The sequence below is a fragment of the Thermothelomyces thermophilus genome, chromosome 2 (genome assembly GCF_000226095.1).
Source record: "Thermothelomyces thermophilus ATCC 42464 chromosome 2, complete sequence".
NCBI lineage: Eukaryota > Fungi > Ascomycota > Sordariomycetes > Sordariales > Chaetomiaceae > Thermothelomyces > Thermothelomyces thermophilus.
The window spans coordinates 3,612,246-3,636,796 of NC_016473.1; the positions used below are offsets into that span (position 1 = coordinate 3,612,246).

Consider the following 24,551-nt stretch of genomic DNA (forward strand, 5'->3'; position numbering starts at 1 on the left):
TCTAGTAAAGTTAGTTCTAGGAACTACTTAACCTCTTATTATAACTCTATTACTAGCTTATAGTTAACCTCCTTAAAGATACTAATTTCAAGGATACTAAAGTCCAATAGTTAATCTTTATAGTTTAACTAAATTATTTTAGAATCTATTATAAAGTGCTTAAATCATATATTTAAGAATTATAGGGAAGATAAAGTTAAACTAGTCTTCTTTAAGAATTGTAAAGAGGAATAAAGTTTTTTAAGAATTATAGGGAGGGACGAAGTTGACCTGACTAGTCTAAAAATTTGAGCTTATAGGTAGTTTTGGGTCTGGTCAGGTCAGCTTAAGCGAGCTCGCTTAATAGGGGGTTTGGTCAGGTCAAGTATAAGGGGTTTGGTCAGGCCACCTAATAACTGCTAGTTAGGGAGGTGGGGCAAACGGGAAACAATTTCAGTGGCTAAAATTGGGTGGCCCAACCGGAGCTGAGCCGAACAAAAAAGCCATAGCGCGCCGCAAAGTCCACTCTTTTAACGATTTCGACGTGCCACCCCTCTCCTAGCTCAACCACCTCCTGCCGCCTTGACGCAACCTCACATGGCGATGGCCACGCCTCCCTCCAATTCCCCCTCCGCACTTGGCGCTAGAAAACTACCTCGAGACATCGAGCCGGTCTTCATAGCTGATGCAGACTACCTCGCGCGGACCGTCGACTCTCCAGCATCGGAAAGTGGTCCACTTTTCCGGCTGATGTTCCCTCGTCCGGGCGTCGAGTTTTCAGAGCAACAAAAGGATGAGATCATTCGATGGCATGCCGAAGGTATCAAGGATGCGATCACCGGTGGTCGAACATACCTCCGGAAAATACGCCACAGTGACGGAACCGTTGTTGGCTTAGCCGGATGGGTTATAGAGGGATGTCCGGAAGAGCAGGCCAACTTAAACAGGAACAGGACTGCTATAAAAGCGAAGGTCGGCAACAAGCAAAAGTCTAACTACTGGCTCCCTGGGACGCTAGATGTGTCTGCGTGGTTGAAAATGTCGGCAGCCTTGAAGAAAGAGCGGCATAGGACTATTGGGCATCTTGACAATATATGCCGTACGTTACAACCGGCCTGGCTCTGATGATGTTCGCCGCTAACTCGTGTGCCAATATGCCATAGGAATAACGATTATGTCGATTCGTCCGGAGTACCAACGCCAAGGACTCGGCTCTTTGCTGATGCAACACATTTGTGAAGATATGGATCGTCATGGCCGGTATGGCTATGTCTTGGCGTCACCAGCCGGAGTCAGATTATATTCCAAGTTCGGATTTGAAGCTGTTGGCCAAGTTGATACGCCTTATGGTCCTATAACAAGCATGCTACGTCGGCGCCAAGGCCACGTCTTCTCGCTAGACTAACCAAGACCAAGCGGTCTCGGCAGGTCTCTCCCTATTCACGACGTTGGCGCTATGGTCCCAAGGATGGCCGAAGGATAGGCGGATAAATCTGCGACGAAGATTCCGGAACGAGGGTCCTCTCCAGTCGCAGAGGCTTAGCGCATGCGGCGCCGGAGAAGGCGGATATCAACACAGGGGATTATTCCGTTCGGGTTTCACATTCGACCGGGTTACTTGCGTGGAAATGATAAGGGAGCACTACAGCTTGTGTATTTTTAACTCGCGACAAGGGTTTCCATACCGGGACAGAGACTAGAGCTAGACAGCCTCGAGGATGCCCGTCTAGACCAGCGCCTAGAGAGTGCAGCCCAGAAGCTCGAGCATCCTGCCAGACGCCATCACATCACTCTACAACCGTATCAAGCGCTGCGGCGACGTCAAGTACGGCATCCACACTGTTTGCAGCATCGGCCACAAGTTCGCAAAGTGCAGCGACCAGTACTTCGCCAACGTGGGCCTGAAGTTCAACCTCAAGCTCGGCGGCAATAACCAGCTCCTGGACTCCTCCCGCCACGGCCTTATCGACGAGGACGAGACTATGGTCGTCGGCATGGATGTTACGCACCCCTCGCCCGGTTCGGCTCCGAACGCGTCCAGTATCGCGGGCATGGTCGCCAGCGTAGACCGCTGGCTGGGCCAGTGGCCCGTAAGGAGATGGTCTCGGACCTCGGCGACATGCTCAAATCGCGCCTATAGCTATAGAAGGACTAGAGACATGGTAAGCACGCCAGCCTGCTTAAGAACATCCTCGTCTACCCTGACGGCGTCTCCGAGGGCCAGTACCAGACCGTGCTAGACAAGGAGGTGCCGCTTCTGCGCCGGGCCTGCTAGGACATATACCCGCTAGGCGACCGGTAGAAGGGGCTCCCACGCCTGACCGTCGTGGTCATCGGCAAGCGACACCATACACGCTTCTACGCAAGCCGGGAAGGGGACGCGGACCGGTCGACCAATCCTAAGCCGGGGACGGTGGTGGACCGCGGCGTGACCGAGGCAAGGAACTGGGATTTCTTCCTGCAGTCGCACCCGCCATCCAGGGGACCGCCCGGCCTGCGTATTACTTTGTCCTGCTGGACGAGATCTTTCGCGCGCGATATGCCAAGACGGTCCCGCCGGGGTTCCAGACGCTCGCTTCCCAAAATCCGGCCTCAGAAGTTACAATGCCCGCTTTGGTTAATTATCTCGCCTCGAGCCCTACGGATATGACATGAAGCTTTGTTTCATCGGTCCATGGACACGATATGGAGACAATTGAGTTAGGCGTATATTAATGCAGATCGACAAATTGTAGTATTGTGGTCCGTATTTTTTTTTTTTTTTTTGGCCAACAACGACAGAGTACCATGCCTTTGTCATTACGTATCACAGCCGTCAGAGCTACCTAGTTAGCAATTTACAGCCAGTTTATCGACTCATAGCCACCTGTATATAGCCACCTGTATAGCGATACGCGGCCAGTGTAGCAACTTGTAGGACAACAATACCATGCCGACTATAACCAATACCAAAGGTGAGTAGTCAGCAATAGCCACACTTCTGCGGTGAGTGCCCTTCAATCCCGAACGGTACGCAGGGAAAGAGCACCGCGGGCGAGCTAAAACGCGGTATCCAATGAGCGTCGAAATGATTCTGCGAAATTCGCCCTCCACGTAGAAGCGAGTCATCTTCGTCTAATGTCCAGAATGTTCGTACACTGTTCAGGGACTCGGCCAATTGAAGCTTGAATTCCATCACGTGATCCTGCTCGAATGTTTATGTTGAGCCTCTCTGGTTGACCGGGTGATTCCCTTTCGTACCTCTATCCCTTATCCCACAGAAACCAAGGAGCGAGACGAATCGTACCGGAAACGCGTATTCGGAATCTCTGGCCTTTGCTTCGCGTAAAAATTGAATGTTTTAAAATGCCCTTTGATGTTTTGTTTTTTTTGTGATCGCAGTAATGTTGAGCCACTGGTTGATCTCGACCTCGCTGTCGTTGCTGGACATAAAGGCGCTCGAGGGCGGTAGATAGCCCTTCCTTTTCGCCGTGATTGCTGGCAAAAATTACTGAGAGCAGTGTCGTATTGGAAAAGGAGGCAACGAAGGCCAATGCGGGTGAGAAGTACCGGTAGTCGGTGCTGAAGCCGTGGAAATGACGGACCCAGCGCAGTACCCGGAGTGTTAGTTTGCTAAGAGAGATGTACTTAGGAAGATTCATCTTGGCCACACTGCCAAATGGATGCTTTCCTGGAAATTACTGTGCAGGAATGCGAGCGTCCGTTCACTCTGGGCAATATATTGAGGTTCTCGAGGCAGAACTCACTCTAGCTCATCTAATAGATCGGTCTAGTTGTGAGAATGAACATGCTATAAAGTATCCAAGCTTTCTAACTAAAGAGATGTTTCAGGCGGGTGACAAAACCGTTGGTTCTGGTCGCTCGCAGGTGTAGGACAAAAGCGCAAATGCTACGTGGTTGATGACCCTAAGGAATTTGACAGATGCGATATACACAAGAGGAAGCCGGCGGCACGGGAGGAAAAACGCGCCGAGGCTGGCGCGAGCTACCCGATACCTTGTTGACCGCTTTAGGCCTGGAAAGCGCGAGCCTTGGCGGAGGCGGTGCCCTTGAAGACCGGGGGACCGGGGATCTTGTACTCCTGCGGGAGGGAGTGGTCGTTGATGTTGAACTGCGGGAGTGACCAGTTAGCATCGGAAAGAGAGAAGAGGGGGGGAGATGATTGGGGTCATCTTTTGGCCGGGAATTTCTCCTTACCGAAATGTTGGGGTCGCTCTGCTGGCAGTAGCCGGGGATGGCGGCCTTGTAGGAGGCGGCGGGCTCGGCGGTGCCAGAGCCGGTGACCTTGATCTGGGCGCACTCGGGGTAGAATTGCGGGTTGTTGGCCTGGTGCAGGGCGATGAGCTCGTGGCGGACCAGGTAATTGCCCGGGGCGAGGCCGTCAGGGATCTTGCTGCTCCACGACTTGTTGCCGCCGACCAGCTTGGCAATGTCCCAGCCCGAGGGGGTCTCGGTGTCGAGGAAGACGGTCGTGCCGTCGCCGTGGAAGCCGGCCTCGTCGATCTTGAACCAACCCGCGCCGGAGCCGTCGCAGGAGCTGAAGTCGCCGGGGCACTTGTACATCCACACCAGGATCGGGCCCTGGGAGTGCGTCCACTGGGCCCAGGTGGCCGTGATGGTGTCGCCGGGGGCCGCCTCGGCATACAGCGCCGCCCCGGTGCCGCCGTTGCAGCGGAGCTTGGGGTCGCTGGCGGACAGCACGGGGTTATAGTCGGGCCATTGCCACTGGATGACATCCTGGCCGGTAGGGGCGAAGCCCGAGTATCTGCAGAGTGGTTCGTGTTATTAGAGAAAGAGAGGAAGAGAGATCCCAAGGTCATTGTCGGGATCCTTACCCAGGGTAGTCCTTGCCCGCAATGTTGTAGCTGGTCACGGCGCCGTGGGCGGCAGCGCCCCCCGCGAGCAGGGCAATGGAACCGAGCGTGCGGTACATGATGGGGTCGCAAGCTGCTGGCTAAGGTACCAGGAGGAGGAGAGGAGTGGATGGGCTTGGCTTGGCGGCAGGGAAGGGTTTGGTCAGAAGGAAGCAGAACTTCTGAGCCAGGAACGCGAAGAATCGGAAGCGAAGCAGTGCGACACTGGATGTTTTCTTATATCCATCCATGCCTGCACCGGCTGCGGATGGCCTCCTTCATTTTTTTATTGCTTTCCTCTTCCCTTTCCTTCCTCAGCTCCTTTCTTCCCCACAATGTGCGTCATCCCGCGGCAGACGGCCCCGGGCTCTGGCTATCTGATATTCCCCAGGTTTTTTTTTCTTGCAATCCCGGGCCGTTTAGCAGTGCCGGGTAATATCGAGCCGCTGGGGGTTAGCGTTTGGCGCGCCGTTTATCCGCAGAATATACAATGATCTCCCGCAGACTGGGGCCAAGACCGCCGTCAGCAAAGGCTGGGGATCCAATCTAACGCACACACGCTAAACAAACCTCGGTCACCACCTTCCGTGAAGGGGCACAAAGAAGGAAGGCGACCAGGCCAACCTGCACCAACCATGGCGTTGCATGAACTGCCTGCGGCCCAATACCGGCGACGATCCCCCCCGTGCTAAGGCCGCGTGAGGAAATACCGGGCGCAACCAACCGAATAACATCCCCCCCCCCCCAAAAAAAAAAAATGCTGGCAGCATTGCAAAGGCGACGTCACCCGCCCACGGTGGATCGCCGCGAGGAATAGATTGTCTGCAACCTGGAACGACACTCGGCATTGCGCGAGGAATGCTCCATCATGCGCCATCTACACTCCTATTTACAGAAACTCTGCGCCGGCGTCCCGTTGATCTCTTCTGATGCGGCTCGGATCTGTCGGCCCCCCGGGGGAGGCTCCAGGATGTACGGAGCAGAACGGACGTACCCGTTGTTGGCCCTCTCATCTATCCAGATCTAACTAGGGAGATTGATGACCGCGAGACCCGTCAAGTACCCTAAGCGAACATGTGATTCTCAGATCCGCACTACAGACACACCTTCTCTTCCTCGACGATCTTAAACCAGCCTGGCAGCAGTTCGGATCGGGCGGTATATAGCCAAATGGATGTATTACCTGAAACAATTTCCCCCGTGCTCCAGAATGGAATACGGCAACTGCGTGGGACTGAAGGCGCTGTTATTGAGCATGACGTTGCGGTGGACCAGCGAGGGGACGCGGTTCTCAGAGGGCTCCAAAATGCAAGGGGGGAAAGGCAGGGGCAATAAGTTGCAGCACGCCAAAGCAGGTGACAAGCCTTGGACTTGAATTTCGCATACTGCCGACTCCTCTACCGTTGTCTCGTAGCGGTTCGCTGGTGCTGCCTCTGACTCTCGGACTGTTGCCGTGTACGGCCATCATGATGGGGTATTGCGGCCATTTGAGCCTGTATCGTTGGGGTCGGTTGTTTGTCAATCCCCACGGTTATCATGGCATCAGAAACTGCCCTCAAGGTAACAATCCGACTCTGGTGGGATATTAACCGAAATTATATTGTTGTGTTTGACTCGAGAAGGGCGTTTTTTGACTCGGGGGAACGAAGCAAGTCGTCGATAACGGGCACGAGAAGTGGAGCAGGGAAGAAAACGTTCGAGTAGGCTCCTAATAGATCCAGCCAAGAAGTCAGATCCAAGTCGGAATCTAAGGTAGGCAGGTGGTTTACGGATTACAAACCACTGATCAGGCAAACCTCCTCCTCCAAGCTTCCTCCCGGTCCTATCCCTTTTTACCATTTTTCTTTGTTATTGGATTTCATTGGTAAATCACTTCGGAAGGAGAGAACAATGCGCCAGTGAACAAAGCTCTTTGAAGCGAAGTTGAAGGCCCCAGGGAACATCCTTTCGTTTCCCCCTACAAGATCGACTCCTTCGGTACTGGCCGGTCTTGGAGACAGAGAGCGAGCTAAGTAAACCGCGAAATTTCAAGCAACAAGAAGAAAGAACTATTGAACAGATACAGGTATACACTTCAATAAACTAGGTTGTTCTCAAAGAGCTAGGTTAGGCATCCAAGGTTTATCGCTTCCATCCTGTGAAGTTTTGCACTGAGGCGCACGTTATCAGTCTGAACAGGTTGGCGCACACTGGCCTTGTTGAGTCGTAGTAACGGAACGAGGCGCTGTCGGACACACGCATATCCGTCGCGGAGTCCGAGGTTTCAGCCAAGATCTTTGTTTTGCGGACCAGCAGTTTTCTTATACAAACGGTTGTCAACCAATTGATACGGGTTTAACCAGTCTTGATTCAAGCAGAAATAGTGAGAATAAGAGCGCGAGAGGGTCTGTCTGTGATGTCCGACGTACGGAGGGGTCAGACTGCCGTTTGCGAGACCACAGTTGACAAGCACGTGTAACCTCGGAGGCGACGGTTGCAGCGCCGTCTCAGCTCACAGACTCAACAGAACATTTTCCAAAAACAGGAAGAAATTGGGAAAGGAAAGGTGCGCGCTGATCAATGACAGAGAGCAGCCCTCAAACCGATCATGCACGTATTTGAGCGGGAGATTTTCGACTCTTCTCGAAGTGTGTTATCGCGTGATTTGCACGTGATTGGTTAACCGGTCACTCATTGGGCAAAGGTTGGAGGCAGCAACTGGCATGCATCAACCCCACCCAATCCCTACCCTATCAGAGAGAGCCGAGCGAAGCAGACCGCCGCCATACCGTCATCTCTCGCTCCAACTTGCGAAAAACTTCAATTGTTTCTTACTTTTACAACCAGCGCGCGGCTGGCTGGCCAGCCAAACCAGAGAATCCAGTCCATTCTGAGCAGCTCCCGATTACGGAGTAGCGCCAAGCGATCTGTGGTGCTACACGACGTGTGCCGCCTCGGGCCTCGTCAATACCTGATTACTTATCTCTTCTCTCGCACACGGGGCTCAAAGCCGAAACGAAGGGGCCCAGTCTTTTCCCGTTCGCGAGCGGTAATTAGGACCAGTGTGGCACAGTTGGCGGTTCTCCTCCTCCTCGCTCTAGCAAAATAATAAATAGAGACAGAGAGAGACCATGTCGGCCGCGGAGACACCGCTCACCCGCACCACGCTCCCGAGCCCCGTGCTCCGCACCGCCGCCGTGCTCGCCTTCCTCCCCTCCCTGCCCTTGTGCATCACCCACGGCGCGCTCTCCAGCGAGCTCGTCCCGGCCCTCGGCCTCGTCCCGCTCAGCTTCTCGGCCGGCGTGTCGCTCTTCCTGCTGCTTCGCTCTCGGCGCCGAGGCACTGGGAAGGGGAAGCGGCGGAGCGGCGAGCGGGGGGATCTGGAAGGGCTGGTTGGTGCGGCCGACGCTTCTGCTTCTGCTTCTGCGGCGGCGGCGGCGGCGGAGGAGGAGGGGGAGAGTGAAGGCGAGGAGGGTCGGGAGGGAGCCGTAGCCGTGGCGCATGACGGCGATGTTGACGAAGGGGGTGATCGGGGCGACGGCGAGTCGGTGCTGACGCATCGGATCCTGGTGTTTGTGGTGGATCTGGTCCTCGCTGCCGCGCTGTTGGCCGTGCTCGTGTTTACGTGGATTCGGACGGGGACGGCGGGGGACAGGCGCCCGGAGCTGGCAATGCTCGCGGCCTACAGTACCATGCCATTGCTGGTTAATTTGTGAGACTCCATACTTTCTGTTTTGGTTTTGGATTCTTGAAGAACGTTGGCTGACCCCGGTACAGCTCCATTCATTCATTTCTGGCGGTGCGCGAATTCGTCGCTGGCTTGGCTATCCCGAGCTTGGTCGAGTACACGGCATGGCGCCTTGTGCCCCCTAACTGCCCGCATTGCGGCAGTCGGCTGCGGCCGGACACGGTACCGCCTATCCCGTGGTATGAGACTGTTTCCAGGCCGAAGGTCTCCCTTCCACGCATCAACACGGCCTCGATTTCTCGCCCATCCCTGCCGGCTTTTCGCATGCCCAAGTTCTCTGGATTGAAGGGCCCTCGCGAGTGGAAGGTCCCGAAGTGGATGAGAGGCCGGGGTCAGGATGCCAGCCTGTTTGTGGACGACGAACAACATTACCGTGACCAATATAGCGATGACCCCGACGCGCCCTTTGACGCGCCATCCGGCCGTACCACGGTGGTAGCTACAGGGTCCGCACGCCCTGCTCCGGTGGAGGAAGTCGTGGTGGGGAAGCGGGAGAGGAGGGATGTCATTGTCGGGAGCGAGGCGTGGGCCATAAATGAAGATGACCATGTGCGGACCTGAAATGGGAACTCACGGTCGCGTTTGCTGGTATCCTAATTAGGGCCCGCTTGTGCCAAGATCTCTCCTTCAAAGTCAAGCCTGATGATTTGGTTCGAGCGATACTGGTTTCTTGGTTTACTTTCTGTTGCCGGCGTCGCTAATCAGATACCCAGACTCTGTATGATATTACTAATTAAGTGCTAGCTTGGATACTGTTTCTGTCCGGTCGAGGGGTTCCTCAGTCACCCTTTTGGCTCTGGCCGACGGACTGCCGTGTGCTGCGGAATTCTACAACGTTTAACATTATGGTCATCATCAGATCCCGGAACTGTTTATGAGACGTAGCAGCTGCTGTGGCCAAAGAGGCAGCCCGGTTGCATTGAAATAGCTTCCTGCGACTGTATTTTATCGGCGCAGTTTCCACCACGGCACGAGAGATCGGAAAGTTGCGGTGCCTGATGAACCCTTTGAGGCAGGCAGAACCATCTTTCTAACAAGAGCCCCTCCTTTGCCGCAGCTCAGCCTGCTTGCACCTGCCTTCCTATTATTCGCTTCAAAAGAAACTAACCCTAGCCTTTCGTCCTTGTTCCAGCGTGAACTCCATGTCAATCGCAGTGTCACCGCAGCCCCAAAGTGTCCATGGGGTCCAGTTAAGACAAAAGCAAGCTCTTCTGAAGTCGCTTCCTGGTCTTCCCGGCTAATGACGTCTCATTTCTGCCCGGTCCGAATAGGAAGAGAGTGAACGTGAACTCTCTGCAGAGATTCGGGTGCACCAGAATAAGCAAAGCCATTACATTTGTATCGCTTACTGGGTAAGAGCAACATGGCACCAAGGTAGATCTAAGAGTGACAGGGGTCTGGCGGTTGACAGTGACCTGGCTCCGGAGTACGAATCAGACGGTTCGCAGCCTTAACAGACTGGAACCTGAGTGTCGATGACTGGGGACCAGGTCGACCGAGACTGGGATTGGTCGGCCGTTTTGCGCTGGCAGTTCTCGAAGGCGCGAAGAATGGTCCACGTGTATGACAAGGGAAGCGCAAATGCCCATTGCCAGCAATGAACATGCCTGGAATTGTCGAGGAATGGCATTCCCATATGGGCCGTTGCGGGTAGCGATCGAATCAGATAGCCGAAAACCGGCGTAATAATAGTACGGATACGGAGTACCCAGTGGCTGTGTCAGGCCGGGCCAGCCCCACGTCCAGCCACGCTGTCCTGGCGGCCTAACAGAGCAATCGCCTAAGCCGCCGCCCAGCCCCCCTGAAACCGGCGCGCCGAGTCATCCACAACTCGAAACACCAGGTTCATGATGGAGGCCCACCGCTGCCGGTCACGCTTCTACGCGCCAGTTCTCCTGCGTTGGAGAACCCGGCCCCCTTCCTCCTTCTCCATGGTCAATTGCGGGCTTGGTTGAGCCTCTTTTCCCTTTTGCCAACTGAAATTCTCGGCCAAAAATCGGACTGCAATGCCATTCTTCGCCAACACGCCAGAAGCTCGACTCGGCCGCTCCGACTCCAAGGACGCGTCGACAACATGCAGGGGCATCACGTCGAACGGCCGACCATGCCGACGCCCGATCGCGGCGGAAGATGCACCCTCGGGCAGCACACGTCTGAAACCCGGGAATATTCGCACCGATGACCCTACCGACGAGAGCTTGTATTGCTGGCAGCACAAGGATCAAGCGAGCGCCTCGGCAAAGTCGAGTTCGGGGCCTAGGATGTCTCATACGCCCATCCTCGAGGAGCGGACCAGCTTGGATACTCTGGCCGAGCGCCTCGGGCTCGTCCGCACCCAGTCTGAGAAGCCGCAGAAGGGATCCGGCAGGCCCGGTGGAAAAGGGACCCAGCGGCCAGCTCAGATGGCGCGCCCGAAGCCAAGGAAGGAGACCACCTTTTGCTGCTGCTTCCGCATCTCGCTTGAAGAAGTCCAGCCTCCTCCGCGCCCGAGCCCGCATCCGGTGCAACCGACGACGTCGGTGTCCACTCCACCGAGGCCGGGCGGCAGGAAGGAGTCGGGCCAATACTTATCGCCGCCCTCACCGCCACGACCACGACCAAACTCGTCCGGCCAAGCATCAGGACGCCACTCGCGCCGAGGCTCGGAAGCCTCTCAGACAGCGCAGTTTATGTCCCTGATTCCCCACGACGCCTCTCCGCAAACAGCCTCTCAACTCTTGGCCGAGCTCGCAAAACCCATCTCCCCGCAGGACGAGCCGGGATACATCTATATCTTCTGGCTGACCCCGGAGTCCGAACCGTCCACACCCCCCGCGGAAGCGGCTCGCTCGCTTCTCGCACCCCCATCCACACCTAGGAGCCGCAGCCGCCGACCAAGCGACGTCCTGGCCTCGTTTGCCCGCGAGCAGGAGCAAGAAGAGGAGGTGGAGGAGGAGGAGGACGACGACGGCGACGACCGACACGGCGTGAGGGGCAGCGGGGGGAGGAGGAAGAAGAAAACGAAGAAGAAGAAGACGATCCTCCTCAAGATCGGCCGCGCCAACAACGTCCAGCGCCGCCTCAACGAGTGGCAGCGCCAGTGCGGCTACAACCTCTCGCTGATCCGCTACTACCCCTACGTGCCCTCCGGGGGCAGTCCCGGCGGGGAGACTTCTTCGTCGGCCGCCGCCGTGCCGCGCAAGATGCCGCACAGCCACAAGGTCGAGCGGCTCGTGCACATCGAGCTGGCCGGCCGCGGGCTGCGGGTCGCCGACCGCGAGAAGTGCGAGGCCTGCGGGCGGGAGCATCGCGAGTGGTTCGAGGTCGAGGCGTCGAGGTCGGCCGTGGCCGAGGTCGATGAGGTCGTGAGGCGGTGGTCGGATTGGGATGAGGGGTTGATCTGAGGAGTGCGTGTGCTGGGGGAAGAAGAAGCAAGGAATGAGAGGTTAGAAGGCGGTGTTGTTGCCCCTTGCATTTGCGGTGCAGTGCGGTGCATTGCGTCTGGCGTTGCTTTCGGCGATTATTATTATTATCATTATCATGGTTCGCCAACCAGTGGAGGCGTTTATAATACCACCACCTGAACAGGGATCTGGGGCTCCGTTATGTCTTGACTCATCAGCGGCCAGCTATCTGACGGCGCGAATACAACAATCGATTCTTCAACGCTTTCTCCAACGTCCCCTTGCCCCACGAGCATTTACGCCGGTTTCTGAAATGGTAAATGTATTGTAGTAACGACAACAAATGCTTGAGCCCGACCAATCCTCGAAACGAAGTGATACCTGTAACACCCGACGCCGCACATGCTATGCTGCAGTTCCTGCAACCCCTCCATTTCCCCCCCTTGGCTGCTCAAACGCCGGAAGGAGCCATTACTGGGACAAAGTTGAACCCCACGATGCCGTCCGCCAGCAGCTCGTGGCCTCTCCGCACCGACACCCTCCTCCCGATGATGCCGTCTTGCCCCACTTGCAGCGACACGGCCGCGCCCAGCGGCATCTCGGCCCCCTCGCTGTGCCCGCGCAGGGTGAACTGCCGCATCAGGCCCGACTCGGCGAGCGGTTTTGTCAGGTCGCCGGTCATGCTAATTACAGGATTGTTAATTAGACCCTCCCACAACTCGCAATGTCAGATCCGCCTTGTCAGCCCCGCTTGGACCTCTTGGGACTGTCTGCCGTGGCTGGCCGGCGGGGTGTGTTAAGGAGGAGGAGGAGGAGGAGGAGAAGGAGGCTCACTGTATGGATACGAGCACGTCGTCGCAATCACCCCGGTCACCCAGGGGAGAGGGCTCCTCTTTGCGTTGGTGAAAGCGGACGTGTGTGGCGTGTGTGCTGGAAGGGGATGAGGGATTGAGGAAGAGCAGGTTGCCGAGGCTGCCGCGGCCGGTTGGGGAGGAGAGGTCGACGCGGGCGCCGACGCGCGGGGTGGCTGAAGGTGTTTCGGGGCCGCACATTCTACTTCTTCTTCGTCTCTTTTGTTGGTTGTTGGTAAAGGACCTCTGTTTCCGGTGTCGCTGAGTGGAAATTTGGTTTCTTTGTGGGGGAAGCGGGCAAGAAGAGTTGGAGGAATGGGAAAGTGTGGAAGAACGGGCAAGTGTCCGGTTGGATTTAATTATACGAAGGATGTGTGTGAACTATTACTGCGTGCTAGGATACGAAAGCAGCAAGAAACTCGGGTTTTGACGGTCCAGAACATGTCAAACCTCTCTAGGTTTCACCATCCATCACTAGACGTATTCAGTTGAGCTTTTGAATTCCAGTCCTTGATCTGGTGGTGGCCGTCAAGGTGGCTCCAGGGTGCTCTGATCGGCAGCTCATCGATGATGGTCTGCTTCTAGTCCTCGAACACGGTTCCAGAACCTCAAACAAGGAGCAAGTTTCTAGACCAATCAGGTTTCCTGAAACTGACAAAAACTGCCGCTTTGGTCATCTATCAGGCCTTGGCTTCCCGGTTGAGCTCGGGCCACCCGCCCCGCACCAAGGCCGTTTGAGCACGTTTGCGCGGGTAAAGGGGCGAGCACCTCGACGGCCACCTGACGCGACGTGCTCCACGGAAGAAACGGCAACAGCAGCAGCAGCAGCAACAGCTCAGGCGACCTGCACCTTGATGAGCAAGTTTCGTAATCTCCAATTACTGCAAGTCTAAGGCAGGCACGGCATCGTTATTATTATTATTAATTATTATTAGATACGCGAGGAGTCAAAATGGTCAACTTCAGCAACCTGCTCCAATTCCTCTCCCTGCAGTCGCCACTCGGCTCCGACAGCACCAACAGCACGCTCAACCTCGCCAAAATGGGCATCACAGCGTATACCCTCCCGGCCTTGCCGTACGCCTACGACGCGCTGGAGCCGCACATCTCGGCCCAGATCATGGAGCTGCACCACAGCAAGCACCACCAGGCCTACGTGACCAACCTCAACAAGGCCCTCGAGGCGCACGTCACGGCCGTCGCGCAGGGCGACGTGGCCGCCCAGATTGCGCTGCAGCAGGCAATCAAGTTCAACGGCGGCGGGCACATCAACCACTCGCTCTTCTGGAAGAACCTGGCGCCCGCGGGCAGCGACGAGGCGAGCCTGGACCGGGCGAGCACCCTGGTCAAGGAGATCGAGAAGACGTGGGGCAGCTTCGACCAGTTCAAGGCCGCCTTCTCGGCCGCCCTGCTCGGCATCCAGGGCAGCGGCTGGGGATGGCTGGTCCGCGAGGCGGGCAACGGCGCCGGCCTGCGCATCGTCACCACCAAGGACCAGGACCCGGTCGTCGGCGGGGACGTGCCTATCTTCGGCGTCGACATGTGGGAGCACGCGTACTACCTCCAGGTTGGTCCATCTGTTTTCCTTGCCTCCTTCCATTTTTTCACGGGATGCATGCAGCATTGTCCGCTGACGTCCATGGTGCAGTACTTGAACGGCAAGGCGGCATACGTTGAGAACATCTGGAACGTGATCAACTGGAAGACGGCTGAGGACCGGTTTGCGGGACGGTCCGAGGAGAAGACCGAACTTTGAGGGCGACGATAGACTATCTCGCACATTTTATTTTTTTAAAAAAAATTTTGGATACTAATGAGCTGTATGCCATGCTCTTTCCTGTTATCAGCGTCCTTTTCGACGAGGGAAGAATCTCACGGAGGAGACTGACACAATGTTTGACCCGTCAACATCCGGGGAGCTTTGGGGAAAGATAGTTCATTTCATTGCCTGAGAAACTTCGCATCCGCAGACGGGCGTTAGATGCATATTAAGTAGTTGCAGGCACGCACATCCGGTTAGGAGCCAACATCTGCCGACGTTGCTCCACGGCATCCATACAGAAAACAGGCATCCCCGAAGCTCCCCGAGCTGTTTGAGCCTACTCCTGCACTGGTAATGGCCGTAGTGCACAGCTTCGCATCACTTTGAACTACCCACTTTGAAAAGTGTCGGCCACAGCAAAGGATCAAAGGTACTTGTCCTTCACACGCTATGTGTGCTAGGATAGCACCAAGCGTTGACCGAACTATCCCTGTTCTGTCTATGACTCGCCCGATGACCAATCAGGATATTAGTTTGATAGTTCACTTCCCTACTTACTTGCCTCAATCTCCCCGAGAAACACATCTATACACATTCAGGTTGCCTCTAAGTGGTTGAGTAGAAGCAGGGTTGGTCCAGCGAAGCACGCGGCAATCGGGGTGACCACTGCAACCGCTAAGAACCTGCTTAAACGCGGGATACAGGGAACGGTTCAAGAGCTCCGAATTTAGCGGCCTTTCTTTGATGTCGCTTTGTTAAGGGTCTTTTCACGGGCTTTGCATCTCTTCCCATCTCTCTGTATTCGCTTCTAGTAGTCATGATCCTTGGCTCGGGTGTCACGGTCACCTCCGCTCCTCCTGGTAGCCGTACAATTAGTACGTTTAGCTCCTCACCGTGATGACGGGACCAGCTAGTGCTACGTGGGAATGGCGGGTATGGATATGAGTACGGGTTCAATAATCATGCCTGATCCTTCGAACGTTGGGTTGTGGGGGCACGACATTTTAAGGTACCGCAGGTAGGTAAGGGGTGGGACCTGCAGTGCGTGGTGGAGGTGTTGGTGGATTTGGACTCGGCAGGAGGAAGGTTCTTTAGGTACCACCGCAGTGAACGCGGTCTGTTTTCGCTACTCGAGTGTAACTGACGTCTGACGTTTCCAGTTCAAGTAGGTTTGTATGTAGGAACTTATTATACTTAATTAAGTCCTAGTTAACACATTGAGAGCACTTCGCCCTACAGAATCGCGTTCCGGGCCCAGGGCTTTTCGACGAACTATTAACCAAGGTAGGTACGCAGCTGATCGGAGAAATCATCCGAGCAACCAGTCGATTGAACATTTTCCACTTCCTACGGAGAGCTACCTACAAGGTAGCAAGATCTCTACGTATGTTGTCATCTTACTCCAACATCAGTTGAAGCGCAACGCTCGTAAGATCAGCCGTGTTTGGCAATTCCCTCCTGGGAGAAGGACCGATTGGTTGGACGTTAATTAGTAGAAGCCGACCGGCTATGCTTTCCTTCGCAGTACCAAAGCTAGCGTTTCATACCTGGGGGCTTGCTAACGAGCTTTGCTCTCTGTCGTCCGATCCTTTTTAAATTTTTTAACCAGCAATAGAGAACCTCTTGCTCCCTCCGTATTAGTGTTATCCATGCAACCCCAGATCTCAAACACTTTCCCAGAGCTAATAATTAGTTGCCTGATCCCTTGCAGTGACCCTAGCAATCGCTCGCAAATTCTGCTAAAGTTCTTGCGCTCGCTTTTGTAGCATTTTTGTGCTCTTTTGTTCTCGGTCTACATATTGTCTCAGGCGGGCTGTGTCGAGTTTCCAATAGGGCTGCTCGCATCGAAGGATCAGAGAGGCCCACGCAGTCATACGCGGCGCAGCTTGACGGGGCAATCACAGGGGCAGCCAACGCAGGGGTTGAGCTTATGGATACGAATGCACTCCGGAGCTCACCGCCTCATCCGCGTAGGAGCCAAGCCTAGGTAGGATCTTGTGGGTTACCACATCAAACAAGGACTAATTAGCGTCACGGGAGCGGATCGCCTGAAACATTCGGAGTTGTTGGTAACTCCCTCCGCCCAAGGGGCGCCAAGGCAGGGACGGGCTGAATGGCCACGAAACAATGCTACAACAGGAAGGTTGCTTTCGCCGATGGTCAGCCGCAGGACTTATAGGTCCATACATTACCTAAACAGTCGTGTTTCGGAACTTCTTGCATTGATCGTTTCCTTCAGCTCGCCATCTGCTCTTAATTAGCACATCCAGCAAAGGCCTGAAGGGCTGGCTGAGTAGGAGCTTGAGAGAATATCGAGGACCGACAGATTGCAAGCTGTCTCGAGTTTTCTGACAGAGGCATAATAAAATCTGGCTATAATTCAAAGAAAATCCCGACGAACAACCTGCTGCGAGGACTCAACGACCATCTCTCCCGGGCTTCAATCTCCTTATCTTTCCCATCACACTCGTGACCCGTCACCTATCCAGAAGTCACGTCGAATATTTAGTGCACCCGCCCACCATGAAGCTCGTGCTGCTCTGCAGCCTGGCCGCCACGGCGATGGCCACCGACCTCCTCCTCCCGCTCTACCAGTACCCGGCCTCCACCGGGGGCGCGTGGGATCCCATCAAGGCGGCCCTGGCCGCCAACCCGTCCGTCACGGCTACCATCATCATCAACCCCAACAACGGGCCCGGCGACGCCAACCAGGGCATAGATGACCCGCAGTACGTGGCCGGCACCAAGGCGCTCGCTGCGTTACCCAACGTCCGCCTGATCGGCTACGTGCACACGTCGACCGACTGGGGCGCCACCCGCTGCAACGTCCCCTGGAGCTCCATCACGGCCGACATCCGCAAGTGGTCCACCTGGGTCGACCGCGGCGTGCCCATCGGCGGCATCTTCATCGACGAAGCCCCCGCCGACACCTCCAACGACTGCGTCAACTACATGCGCAACCTGACCACCTTCATCCGCACCGACCCGGCCCTCCGCTTCGGCGGCAGCAACGCCTTCGTCGTCTACAACCCGGGCGGCACGGGGCCGAGCCTGCCGGCGTATTACGACCTGCAGCCGAACCTGATCGTGGCGCTCGAGACGTGCTTCACGGTGCCCGAGCGCGCGGGCGAGGACTACGACCAGTGCCCGCGCGCGGGCGGGTACGAGCCCTACGATCACGCCGGCCCGGGCCGCTCCATCGACGACGTCCTCTTCCCGGCCGCCGGCGCCGCCAACGCCCCCCGCACCGCCGTCCTCGTCCACGGCTTCCACGACTTCAACGGCGCCCCGGCCAACCTCAGCGCCACCCCCGCCGTGCTCGACCAGCTGGTCGCCGCCGTCGTCCAGCGCCGCATCGGCGCCACCTTCTTCAACACGGCCGGCTACCACACCTTTGAGGACGGCCCCGCCTCGATCGGAAACTTCATGGGCGTCTTGGCCGCCAAGAATGCCGCATGAGATCAGGGGGGATTAATTAGTAGGAGGATAGGAGAGAAAAGGGTGTATGGATGATGAGGTCGTAGAGTGCTTGGACAGTAATGAATTATAATTGTTATTCGACTAATTAGTGGAAGAACTGAGAAACAGGCCAAGCCGCGAACCCAGAAGCGAAGCGAGCTCAGCCCCCTAGGTTTTGAATGCCGTGGCTTCCTTCGTCCTTGCCAGTTCCTCCACACAAGACATATTCAGACTTAGCAACTCGTGCTCTTGGTCTTGTAGCACCCCAGCGCCCCGTTACCGTTGTCGACAATAGTGTCTGATGATGATTATCAATGACAACCGTCAGTCACTCCTCGCAAAATATCGTCGAGTTCATGGAGGCGGACGCACTGAGATCAAATATAGCCGTAGGCCAGTCGGCCTGGGCAGCGCCCGGGCCGGGATTGCACTTGCAGTAGATGATCGACGGCTGCTCGCCAATAATCAAGCCGTTGCCCGGATTGCTGTTGGTGCATTTGACGCATTGGTCATCAAAGTGCGGCCTGGAGCGACAATTAGGTACATAATTATTCTACGTCAGTTCCTGGTGACCGTTGGTCCTCCACGCGAGCATTAATTACGGTCCAGGCAACGTACCCAGCCCCAGAGGGGTCCGCCTGCAGCCTGCCATTGACGTTCTTGATGCACTTGTTCAAGTTAAGCTTGGAACACGTGGATTGCCCAAAGATGTTCTTGCAGTTCGCCCTCAGCGTCTTGCCGCTGACCTTGATCGACTTGGCATCGCAGGAATCCGCAAAGTTCGCAGCAAGGGCCCCGGAAGCGCCGAGGCCCAGCACTAGGGCGAACAAGGTGGGTTTCATAGCGGTTGTGATTATCTGTATAATAACGTGCGGAAACGACGGGGGCCAGAGAACGGCTGATCGGATCCCCGACTCAAATTGGCTCGAGGTGTACAGGCCCGTTAATTATCATAATAGACGGTGAGCGGGAGAGCAGCCAGGTCAGGCCGGGCCCGGGCTGGGTAAACCGGTGTGTTCTGGACCGGAACATCATTGATGAAGCTGCGCTGCAAGGCAATTAGCGACGATGCAAGATTGCGACCATAACTGTGCTGGGACGGCGGGGTGATATGAGGTGACCAGAGCAACATTGCACTGATCACCCGGGCTCTTCTCACAGGCCAGGTAACCGCGTTCCGGCGCTTTGGAAAACTTTGGGGCTGGAAAACGGTATGGCCAAGGGCGGCAAGAAGGAATCCTGTTCGCCGGTCCTGCGTGGGACGGTGCTGGCAAAATCGCAACATCTCACCTAAATACAGGCGAGCCTATCTCCTATCTTGACCGTATTAAAGGAGCTCATGTCCGGGTAAATCGACCTCGCGGGTTTCCATTCTTGGTAGTAGTTGTATTGGGAAGGTCCGTAACGATTGGCTAGTCAATCTGGAGTCCGGTGGGCGACGCCGCCGGCAACACAAAGAGTTCCTCGTCTTGAAATGTCCATTGTTGCGGCCTGTGTCGATTCTCGTCCTCAGGAGTTTTGTTGAAGAAAGAGGAGGAAACAGAGGGAGGGAAGGGATGTAATCCTAAAGGTCCTCAAAAAAATCAAAGCACGTATTATTAGAGAACACCCTGGCAATCAAGCGCGAGCACACATGAAACAAACTGCGCCGTTCCATTGCCTAATTATACTTCAATGGATAAATAACGGAAGATATAACCGACCCTGCTTCTACAGAAGTCATCGGCTGACCATGACTAGCTGGGCGAAAATCAGGCACTAAGCCAATTTGCTCACTTCAACCTAGCAGCAACGGGCCGATCCATGAAGCTCTTTCCCGAAATCCGGCCCGCTGGCAGGTGGCGCCCCACTGATGCCTCTGCCGCTGGTCACTGGTTGCCCTGTTTTTTCAGCGCTTTCTCAGCTCGCGAACTGGATCGGATTGGGACGCGGATAGGATCGGGCACCGGACGGTTTTAGATTCGATTAATAACACACCGTCATGGACAATACCGTGACCGGCCTGACCACGGTCAGACATGATCAAGTGCCATTCCTAGAATACCCTTCGCCAAACCAGGACGATCTAACTCGCCGGCAATACTTGATTTATCTGATTCCCGGTAATCCCGGACTTGTGGCTTACTACGAACCGTTCTTGAAGACCTTGCGGCAACTGCTTGACGAGCGGGAGAAAGAGGCAGGGTGCCATTATGCGTTCCATATCTACGGGCGCAATCTATTAGGCTTTGACGATGGGGATCACGAGCCCCGTTTTGGAACGACCACGGCCTCGGGCGCCAGGACGGAGCCTTTCACCTTGGAGGACCAGATCCGCGGCGTTTGCGGTAGCGTCCAGGCGGTGAACAATGACACCTTGGGCGACGGGCGGACCTTCGACCAGGTAATCCTCATCGGCCACTCTGTTGGTGCCTACATAGCGCTCGAGGCCTTCCACCGGCACCACCAAGCTCGGCTCGAGACGGCCGGCGCTTCCGACCCCCTCGCCAGCGTCAACCTCAGATCAGGCATTCTCCTCTTCCCCACCGTGTCGCACATCGCCCAGTCCAGCAGCGGGCAGAAGCTCAACCTCCTGCGCACCACCCCGCTTCTGGACCGGACTGCCCACCATGTCGCCAAGGGCTTCGTCAGCCTATGGCCCGTCTGGATCCTAGACGCCATCGTCCGCCGGGTCATGGGTTTCCCCGAGCACGCCGTTGCCGCCACGCTGCGTTTCCTGACCAGCGCGGACGGCATCTGGCAGGCGCTGCATATGGGCAAGGACGAGATGCGGTGTATTACGGAGGAGAAATGGTATGTTGAGGTCATTTCTCGATAATTATCCCACATCCCCTTTTTTTGAACCCCCTCCTTTACGGGTACCTCTTTTACTCCGTTCATTTTCATCTACATCTTCTTCCTTTAGTCTTCTTGTTTTCTTCAGGCTCCAAAATAACTCGCCTGCTCATTGCATCCCCGCTTATTTATTTGACCATCAAATTGACTTGGGTGTTTGAATCCGGAGGTAACGGCTGATATTTTTGTGCAGGGGAGAGGAGTTATGGGAGATCCAGGAGGCCGACGCCGACGCCGACGCCGAGGCAGATGCTGGAAAGGGTTGCGGTAACGGGGAAGCAAAGCCGGGGTTAGGCCGCGCAAAGTTCTTTTTTTATTTTGCGGAAAAGGACCATTGGGTCGCCGATGAGTGCAGGGATGAGTTCATTGAGCGACGAAAGCGACATGGGAAGGGGCGGACGAGAGTCGTCATTGACGAAACGGGGATCCTGCATGCTTTCTGCATCCGTAAGTGGGCTTCTCTCCCAGCCTTGACTGGGAACTCTCTCGTGCTTGCTTTGTCGGGTTTGGCTGACTGAAGATACAGACCACAGCGAGTCGGTAGCGGAGAAGGTCAAGGCCTGGGTGGAAGACATCGCTGGCCTCTGACGACGGAGGGCGCCTGGCATTAACGTTCCTGGGACTCGAGCCATCTGATTACGGGGTTCACCATCGAGCGTTGTCGTTCGGATGGCAAGAATGGACCTGCCTTGTCGACGGAGGTACTCCGTGCGGATACATGCCTAGACTTATAAATCAAGTACGCAACGCTGGCCCCGCCGTCCCAAGCGTTCTACTGCCGAATCTGCTAGCAGCTACCTGAAGGAAATTATACGATCGGCCCAATCGGAGCCGCGTTTGTGCAAGCCCGTCATGCCCATCCCGCGGAGTGGAGCGCGCAAGATCCGGGAGGGCGGTTTCAGCAACAGCCAAGTTTAGGCACCCGAATTCTCTGCTTCGAGATTGGTCGCAACAACTCCACCAAAAAGAACAAGATGCGAAACTTGAGCGGTGTTCACAATGAGCATAACTGAGAAACATCAATACGGATACTCGAAACGGCAACTTGACGAGTAATCATCGCCAATGTGCGCCTGTGACAGAGTCCAACCATTTTCCGCAGGAGAACATCAATTCGTCATCTGGATAAGCATTCTTCCCGATAACGATGCCTGCTGGGTGTGGATTAGGTACCATTTGCCTTGGAAGATTATGGGGACAGAGAGGCGGGAGGTGCTTCCCCTCACCAACCCGCCCGATGAGGGTAGGGCGCGTTGGGATGGCGGCCGCCTTGCGTTTTCGCCTTCTTGCCCGACCATTTTCGGTGTCTCTCGTAAAATGCCACGTCAGATTGGTGCGGCACAGCCTCGCCTACCGCCAAGTATCATCGAATCCCTCACTGCCGTTGGCAGCCCCCTTGTGCTCAAGCGGAGACTTTGCCTGAGCAGGCGATTCTGCCTCCATAATTACCCCACAACCCCGACATGGCCTGGGCCAAGGCGGCGGTCTCCAAAGCAGCGGCTGGAGGGAGTGTTGCTGGTGGCCGAGGCTCCGGGGAGACTGCGAACTCGACCGTTTCATGAGGTGGCTTCTCGCAGGGCTCCCTCAACTCCAAGGCTGTGGTATCGAAAGTGCACTTGGAAGCTCCTGGGGTTGCTGGTGGTCCTGTGTCGCTTGCGGTGTACCCGGCGGTCGGCCATGGGCTGGGATTGCTAGTGTATCGTGGCATTCCCCGGCGATGGGCGACTCCTGACCTCCTGCGAGTCTCCTCGACGTAGTTGCAGATGAAAAAGAATAGGAGGAAGGAGTGGATTACCCTGAAGCTCTAGATCAGGATTCCCGCGCAGCCGTAAAGTGTTTGCCTGTTTTGAAACTCACATCATGACAACCAGGAGGCAGATGCTGCTGATCTCCTCTGCCGCCGTGTCGAAGGTGGCCTCAAAGTCGGTGAAGCCGCAGATGACATCAACCAGCAGTGATCCGGTTGCGGTTGCGACGCCTAGAAACAAAACGCCGTCAACCACGACGTGGACGTTGGGAGAGATTCCTCCACCCCGTCGGACACGGGCGGAGACCAACTCGGCCGTGTTCCAGACAGCAACTACCGGACACTGTCGGAAAGGGGTTGTTAGCACAGCTCGTCGCTGGGTTTCTCGTCGCCGGGTTTCCTGTGGGCAAGCAGACACGAACCACGATCACAACAGGTAGAAGGCGCTCGATGGCGCTGAACTGGCCTCGCCGCCCCGCGATGACGGATGCGATGACGCCCGTTACGGGAAGGGAGACGGCCAGCGAAGCGGCCCGGAGGACGATGCAGATGACAAAGACGCTCCGGCCGAGGCCATGGTAGTCGGTTAACCTCCACTGCTTGAGCTCTTTCGACGAGGGGTTCGCCGCCGGCGGCGGCAGTGAGTCCAGCCAAGCTTCAACGATGGGATCGAAAGGGGGAGACGGCCGGGACGGCTGTGACCGCAGGTTGATCCTCCACATTGAAGGAGCCGTCTGGAGACCTATGATGGTGCTGGGAGCGCTGAGACGACTCTCTGGGCGCCGATGTGCAGCATGTCGAGTTTCCCGGAGAGCGCGGCCAAATGACTGTGAAAAAAAAGAGAAAAATGGCTGTCGTTGGCCAACCTGTGTCGCCAAAGATGGGGGACCACCTGCAGCCGTCGGTCTCTTGGCTGGCTGGGCAGGGCCTCTCTCGTCTTTGGACCGACCGTATCAAATTAAGGAGCGACACCACAAATGCCCATTACATCCCAAGACTGGGAATTAGCCGTCGATAGAACGGTAGGTTTGACGTATCGAGAACGGAACCCAGGATTCTCCGGCCGGTGTTTCTGACCCTTCTTAAAAGGAGACCCAGGCCGCTGAGGATGCCATTTTCCCCGGGGGGGGGGGGGGGGGTCTGATGGACGCGCTAGTGTAGGTCCTGGGACCGCAAAACAGGGAGAGGCTTTAGGCACCCGTGTAACGCCCCCCTGTCCGTGGGCTGCGACTTTCTGATCCCACATTTCCACACATTCCTCCGCGAGAACCAATCACTCATGAGCAAAATCTCGAGGAGATCGGGAGCCGCAAGCTTCCTTGTTCTCTGTTGTTGGTGTCTTACTCTTTTGAGATCCTCTGCATGGTACTCCGTACTACCTAAAATTAGGTTATGTTCGTACTACGCTACGCTTTAGGAGAAAAAAAGCACAGGGACCATGCGTGCTTAGTGTGCGTGCTAAAGACATGATTGCTGCCGAGTTCCGCTCTCCGAGGGCGGGCTTCCTACACAGTAGGCTTGCTCCGCAATCCGCCCACTGTCTTCCTTTGGCGTCCCGGGCCGTCAGGACTTTCGGTGCCGATCGAGATCTCGTCGGATCCCAACTCCGGTGGGTCTCGGGTCCGAAGAGGGCATGCGGTGCAAGGTGCGGCGGATTTGACATGCTGCTACTAATAAGCACACTTTGCCACTTTCGTTCTTTTGCCTGCTCTAAGTGCCGTTTGAACCTTGCGATGGGCCGGGTAACGAAACGCGCCGCAAAGTCTAACACTGCTTACAAGTAGTCATCGAAAACTCCAAAAGTGGAGCTCAGTTGGCACTTTCAAAACCCCATCTTGCTTTGACTCTGGGCTCAAGTGGCTACTTCCCGCAAAGACAGGCAAAGCGGGGTGACCGCTGAGAGACAGAGAGGCCCTCAGAGAGATGGAGTCAGAAGAGAGGTGAATCAAATTCGA

General features: G+C 55.9%; 11 protein-coding genes across 11 annotated transcripts; 6 read left to right on the forward strand and 5 right to left on the reverse strand.

The window, feature by feature from the left end:
- Positions 1–565: 565 nt before the first annotated feature.
- MYCTH_106827 (uncharacterized protein) lies at positions 566–1,552 on the forward strand. The gene is made up of 3 exons (XM_003661860.1): positions 566–1,078; positions 1,143–1,312; positions 1,396–1,552. Exons 1-3 carry the CDS (start codon positions 577–579, stop codon positions 1,468–1,470), a joined length of 747 nt encoding a protein of 248 aa, XP_003661908.1. The 5' UTR covers positions 566–576; the 3' UTR covers positions 1,471–1,552.
- A 1,288-nt stretch (positions 1,553–2,840) lies between these two features.
- Positions 2,841–3,211, reverse strand: MYCTH_2301823 (uncharacterized protein). Its single transcript, XM_003661861.1, has one exon. The coding sequence runs from the start codon at positions 3,152–3,154 to the stop codon at positions 2,942–2,944; it is 213 nt and encodes a 70-aa protein (XP_003661909.1). The 5' UTR covers positions 3,155–3,211; the 3' UTR covers positions 2,841–2,941.
- A 777-nt stretch (positions 3,212–3,988) lies between these two features.
- On the reverse strand, positions 3,989–4,912 carry MYCTH_92668 (glycoside hydrolase family 61 protein; the record flags this gene model as incomplete). The annotated part of the gene is made up of 3 exons (XM_003661862.1): positions 3,989–4,090; positions 4,177–4,744; positions 4,815–4,912. The coding sequence occupies 3 exons, from the start codon at positions 4,910–4,912 to the stop codon at positions 3,989–3,991; spliced, it is 768 nt and encodes a 255-aa protein (XP_003661910.1).
- A 2,745-nt stretch (positions 4,913–7,657) lies between these two features.
- MYCTH_2078193 (uncharacterized protein) lies at positions 7,658–9,218 on the forward strand. The gene is made up of 2 exons (XM_003661863.1): positions 7,658–8,523; positions 8,589–9,218. Exons 1-2 carry the CDS (start codon positions 7,943–7,945, stop codon positions 9,118–9,120), a joined length of 1,113 nt encoding a protein of 370 aa, XP_003661911.1. The 5' UTR covers positions 7,658–7,942; the 3' UTR covers positions 9,121–9,218.
- A 1,178-nt stretch (positions 9,219–10,396) lies between these two features.
- Positions 10,397–12,167, forward strand: MYCTH_2301828 (uncharacterized protein). Its single transcript, XM_003661864.1, has one exon. It carries the CDS (start codon positions 10,566–10,568, stop codon positions 11,940–11,942), a length of 1,377 nt encoding a protein of 458 aa, XP_003661912.1. The 5' UTR covers positions 10,397–10,565; the 3' UTR covers positions 11,943–12,167.
- On the reverse strand, positions 12,168–13,102 carry MYCTH_2301829 (uncharacterized protein). The gene is made up of 2 exons (XM_003661865.1): positions 12,777–13,102; positions 12,168–12,625 (listed from the first exon to the last, which is right to left on the reverse strand). Exons 1-2 carry the CDS (start codon positions 12,992–12,994, stop codon positions 12,394–12,396), a joined length of 450 nt encoding a protein of 149 aa, XP_003661913.1. The 5' UTR covers positions 12,995–13,102; the 3' UTR covers positions 12,168–12,393.
- A 488-nt stretch (positions 13,103–13,590) lies between these two features.
- MYCTH_2301830 (uncharacterized protein) lies at positions 13,591–14,814 on the forward strand. Its single transcript, XM_003661866.1, has 2 exons — positions 13,591–14,360; positions 14,442–14,814. Exons 1-2 carry the CDS (start codon positions 13,746–13,748, stop codon positions 14,547–14,549), a joined length of 723 nt encoding a protein of 240 aa, XP_003661914.1. The 5' UTR covers positions 13,591–13,745; the 3' UTR covers positions 14,550–14,814.
- A 1,951-nt stretch (positions 14,815–16,765) lies between these two features.
- Positions 16,766–18,234, forward strand: MYCTH_2301831 (uncharacterized protein). The gene has a single exon (XM_003661867.1). The coding sequence runs from the start codon at positions 17,079–17,081 to the stop codon at positions 18,012–18,014; it is 936 nt and encodes a 311-aa protein (XP_003661915.1). The 5' UTR covers positions 16,766–17,078; the 3' UTR covers positions 18,015–18,234.
- On the reverse strand, positions 18,235–19,197 carry MYCTH_2301832 (uncharacterized protein). The gene is made up of 2 exons (XM_003661868.1): positions 18,633–19,197; positions 18,235–18,538 (listed from the first exon to the last, which is right to left on the reverse strand). Exons 1-2 carry the CDS (start codon positions 18,854–18,856, stop codon positions 18,343–18,345), a joined length of 420 nt encoding a protein of 139 aa, XP_003661916.1. The 5' UTR covers positions 18,857–19,197; the 3' UTR covers positions 18,235–18,342.
- Positions 19,198–19,908: 711 nt separating this feature from the next.
- On the forward strand, positions 19,909–21,676 carry MYCTH_2301834 (uncharacterized protein). Its single transcript, XM_003661869.1, has 3 exons — positions 19,909–20,807; positions 21,043–21,296; positions 21,376–21,676. Exons 1-3 carry the CDS (start codon positions 19,996–19,998, stop codon positions 21,435–21,437), a joined length of 1,128 nt encoding a protein of 375 aa, XP_003661917.1. The 5' UTR covers positions 19,909–19,995; the 3' UTR covers positions 21,438–21,676.
- A 404-nt stretch (positions 21,677–22,080) lies between these two features.
- Positions 22,081–23,460, reverse strand: MYCTH_2301836 (uncharacterized protein). Its single transcript, XM_003661870.1, has 3 exons — positions 23,019–23,460; positions 22,707–22,939; positions 22,081–22,645 (listed from the first exon to the last, which is right to left on the reverse strand). Exons 1-3 carry the CDS (start codon positions 23,316–23,318, stop codon positions 22,252–22,254), a joined length of 927 nt encoding a protein of 308 aa, XP_003661918.1. The 5' UTR covers positions 23,319–23,460; the 3' UTR covers positions 22,081–22,251.
- Between the last annotated feature and the right edge of the window lie 1,091 nt (positions 23,461–24,551).

What these genes read in the sequence shown, in the direction of transcription:
- MYCTH_106827 (XM_003661860.1), top strand. Translation starts at nt 577, where the DNA reads ATGGCGATGGCCACGCCTCCCTCCAATTCCCCCTCCGCACTTGGCGCT. An exon ending in GCATCTTGACAATATATGCC is followed by an intron (nt 1,079 to 1,142) that starts GTACGTTACAAC and finishes AATATGCCATAG; the next exon opens with GAATAACGATTATGTCGATT. An exon ending in GATTTGAAGCTGTTGGCCAA is followed by an intron (nt 1,313 to 1,395) that starts GTTGATACGCCT and finishes ACCAAGACCAAG; the next exon opens with CGGTCTCGGCAGGTCTCTCC.
- MYCTH_2301823 (XM_003661861.1), bottom strand. Translation starts at nt 3,154, where the DNA reads ATGGAATTCAAGCTTCAATTGGCCGAGTCCCTGAACAGTGTACGAACA.
- MYCTH_2078193 (XM_003661863.1), top strand. Translation starts at nt 7,943, where the DNA reads ATGTCGGCCGCGGAGACACCGCTCACCCGCACCACGCTCCCGAGCCCC. An exon ending in ATGCCATTGCTGGTTAATTT is followed by an intron (nt 8,524 to 8,588) that starts GTGAGACTCCAT and finishes ACCCCGGTACAG; the next exon opens with CTCCATTCATTCATTTCTGG.
- MYCTH_2301828 (XM_003661864.1), top strand. Translation starts at nt 10,566, where the DNA reads ATGCCATTCTTCGCCAACACGCCAGAAGCTCGACTCGGCCGCTCCGAC.
- MYCTH_2301829 (XM_003661865.1), bottom strand. Translation starts at nt 12,994, where the DNA reads ATGTGCGGCCCCGAAACACCTTCAGCCACCCCGCGCGTCGGCGCCCGC. An exon ending in GACGTGCTCGTATCCATACA is followed by an intron (nt 12,626 to 12,776) that starts GTGAGCCTCCTT and finishes TCCTGTAATTAG; the next exon opens with CATGACCGGCGACCTGACAA.
- MYCTH_2301830 (XM_003661866.1), top strand. Translation starts at nt 13,746, where the DNA reads ATGGTCAACTTCAGCAACCTGCTCCAATTCCTCTCCCTGCAGTCGCCA. An exon ending in AGCACGCGTACTACCTCCAG is followed by an intron (nt 14,361 to 14,441) that starts GTTGGTCCATCT and finishes TCCATGGTGCAG; the next exon opens with TACTTGAACGGCAAGGCGGC.
- MYCTH_2301831 (XM_003661867.1), top strand. Translation starts at nt 17,079, where the DNA reads ATGAAGCTCGTGCTGCTCTGCAGCCTGGCCGCCACGGCGATGGCCACC.
- MYCTH_2301832 (XM_003661868.1), bottom strand. Translation starts at nt 18,856, where the DNA reads ATGAAACCCACCTTGTTCGCCCTAGTGCTGGGCCTCGGCGCTTCCGGG. An exon ending in GCGGACCCCTCTGGGGCTGG is followed by an intron (nt 18,539 to 18,632) that starts GTACGTTGCCTG and finishes TTGTCGCTCCAG; the next exon opens with GCCGCACTTTGATGACCAAT.
- MYCTH_2301834 (XM_003661869.1), top strand. Translation starts at nt 19,996, where the DNA reads ATGGACAATACCGTGACCGGCCTGACCACGGTCAGACATGATCAAGTG. An exon ending in TGTATTACGGAGGAGAAATG is followed by an intron (nt 20,808 to 21,042) that starts GTATGTTGAGGT and finishes ATTTTTGTGCAG; the next exon opens with GGGAGAGGAGTTATGGGAGA. An exon ending in CCTGCATGCTTTCTGCATCC is followed by an intron (nt 21,297 to 21,375) that starts GTAAGTGGGCTT and finishes CTGAAGATACAG; the next exon opens with ACCACAGCGAGTCGGTAGCG.
- MYCTH_2301836 (XM_003661870.1), bottom strand. Translation starts at nt 23,318, where the DNA reads ATGTGGAGGATCAACCTGCGGTCACAGCCGTCCCGGCCGTCTCCCCCT. An exon ending in TTCTACCTGTTGTGATCGTG is followed by an intron (nt 22,940 to 23,018) that starts GTTCGTGTCTGC and finishes CCTTTCCGACAG; the next exon opens with TGTCCGGTAGTTGCTGTCTG. An exon ending in TGCCTCCTGGTTGTCATGAT is followed by an intron (nt 22,646 to 22,706) that starts GTGAGTTTCAAA and finishes CTAGAGCTTCAG; the next exon opens with GGTAATCCACTCCTTCCTCC.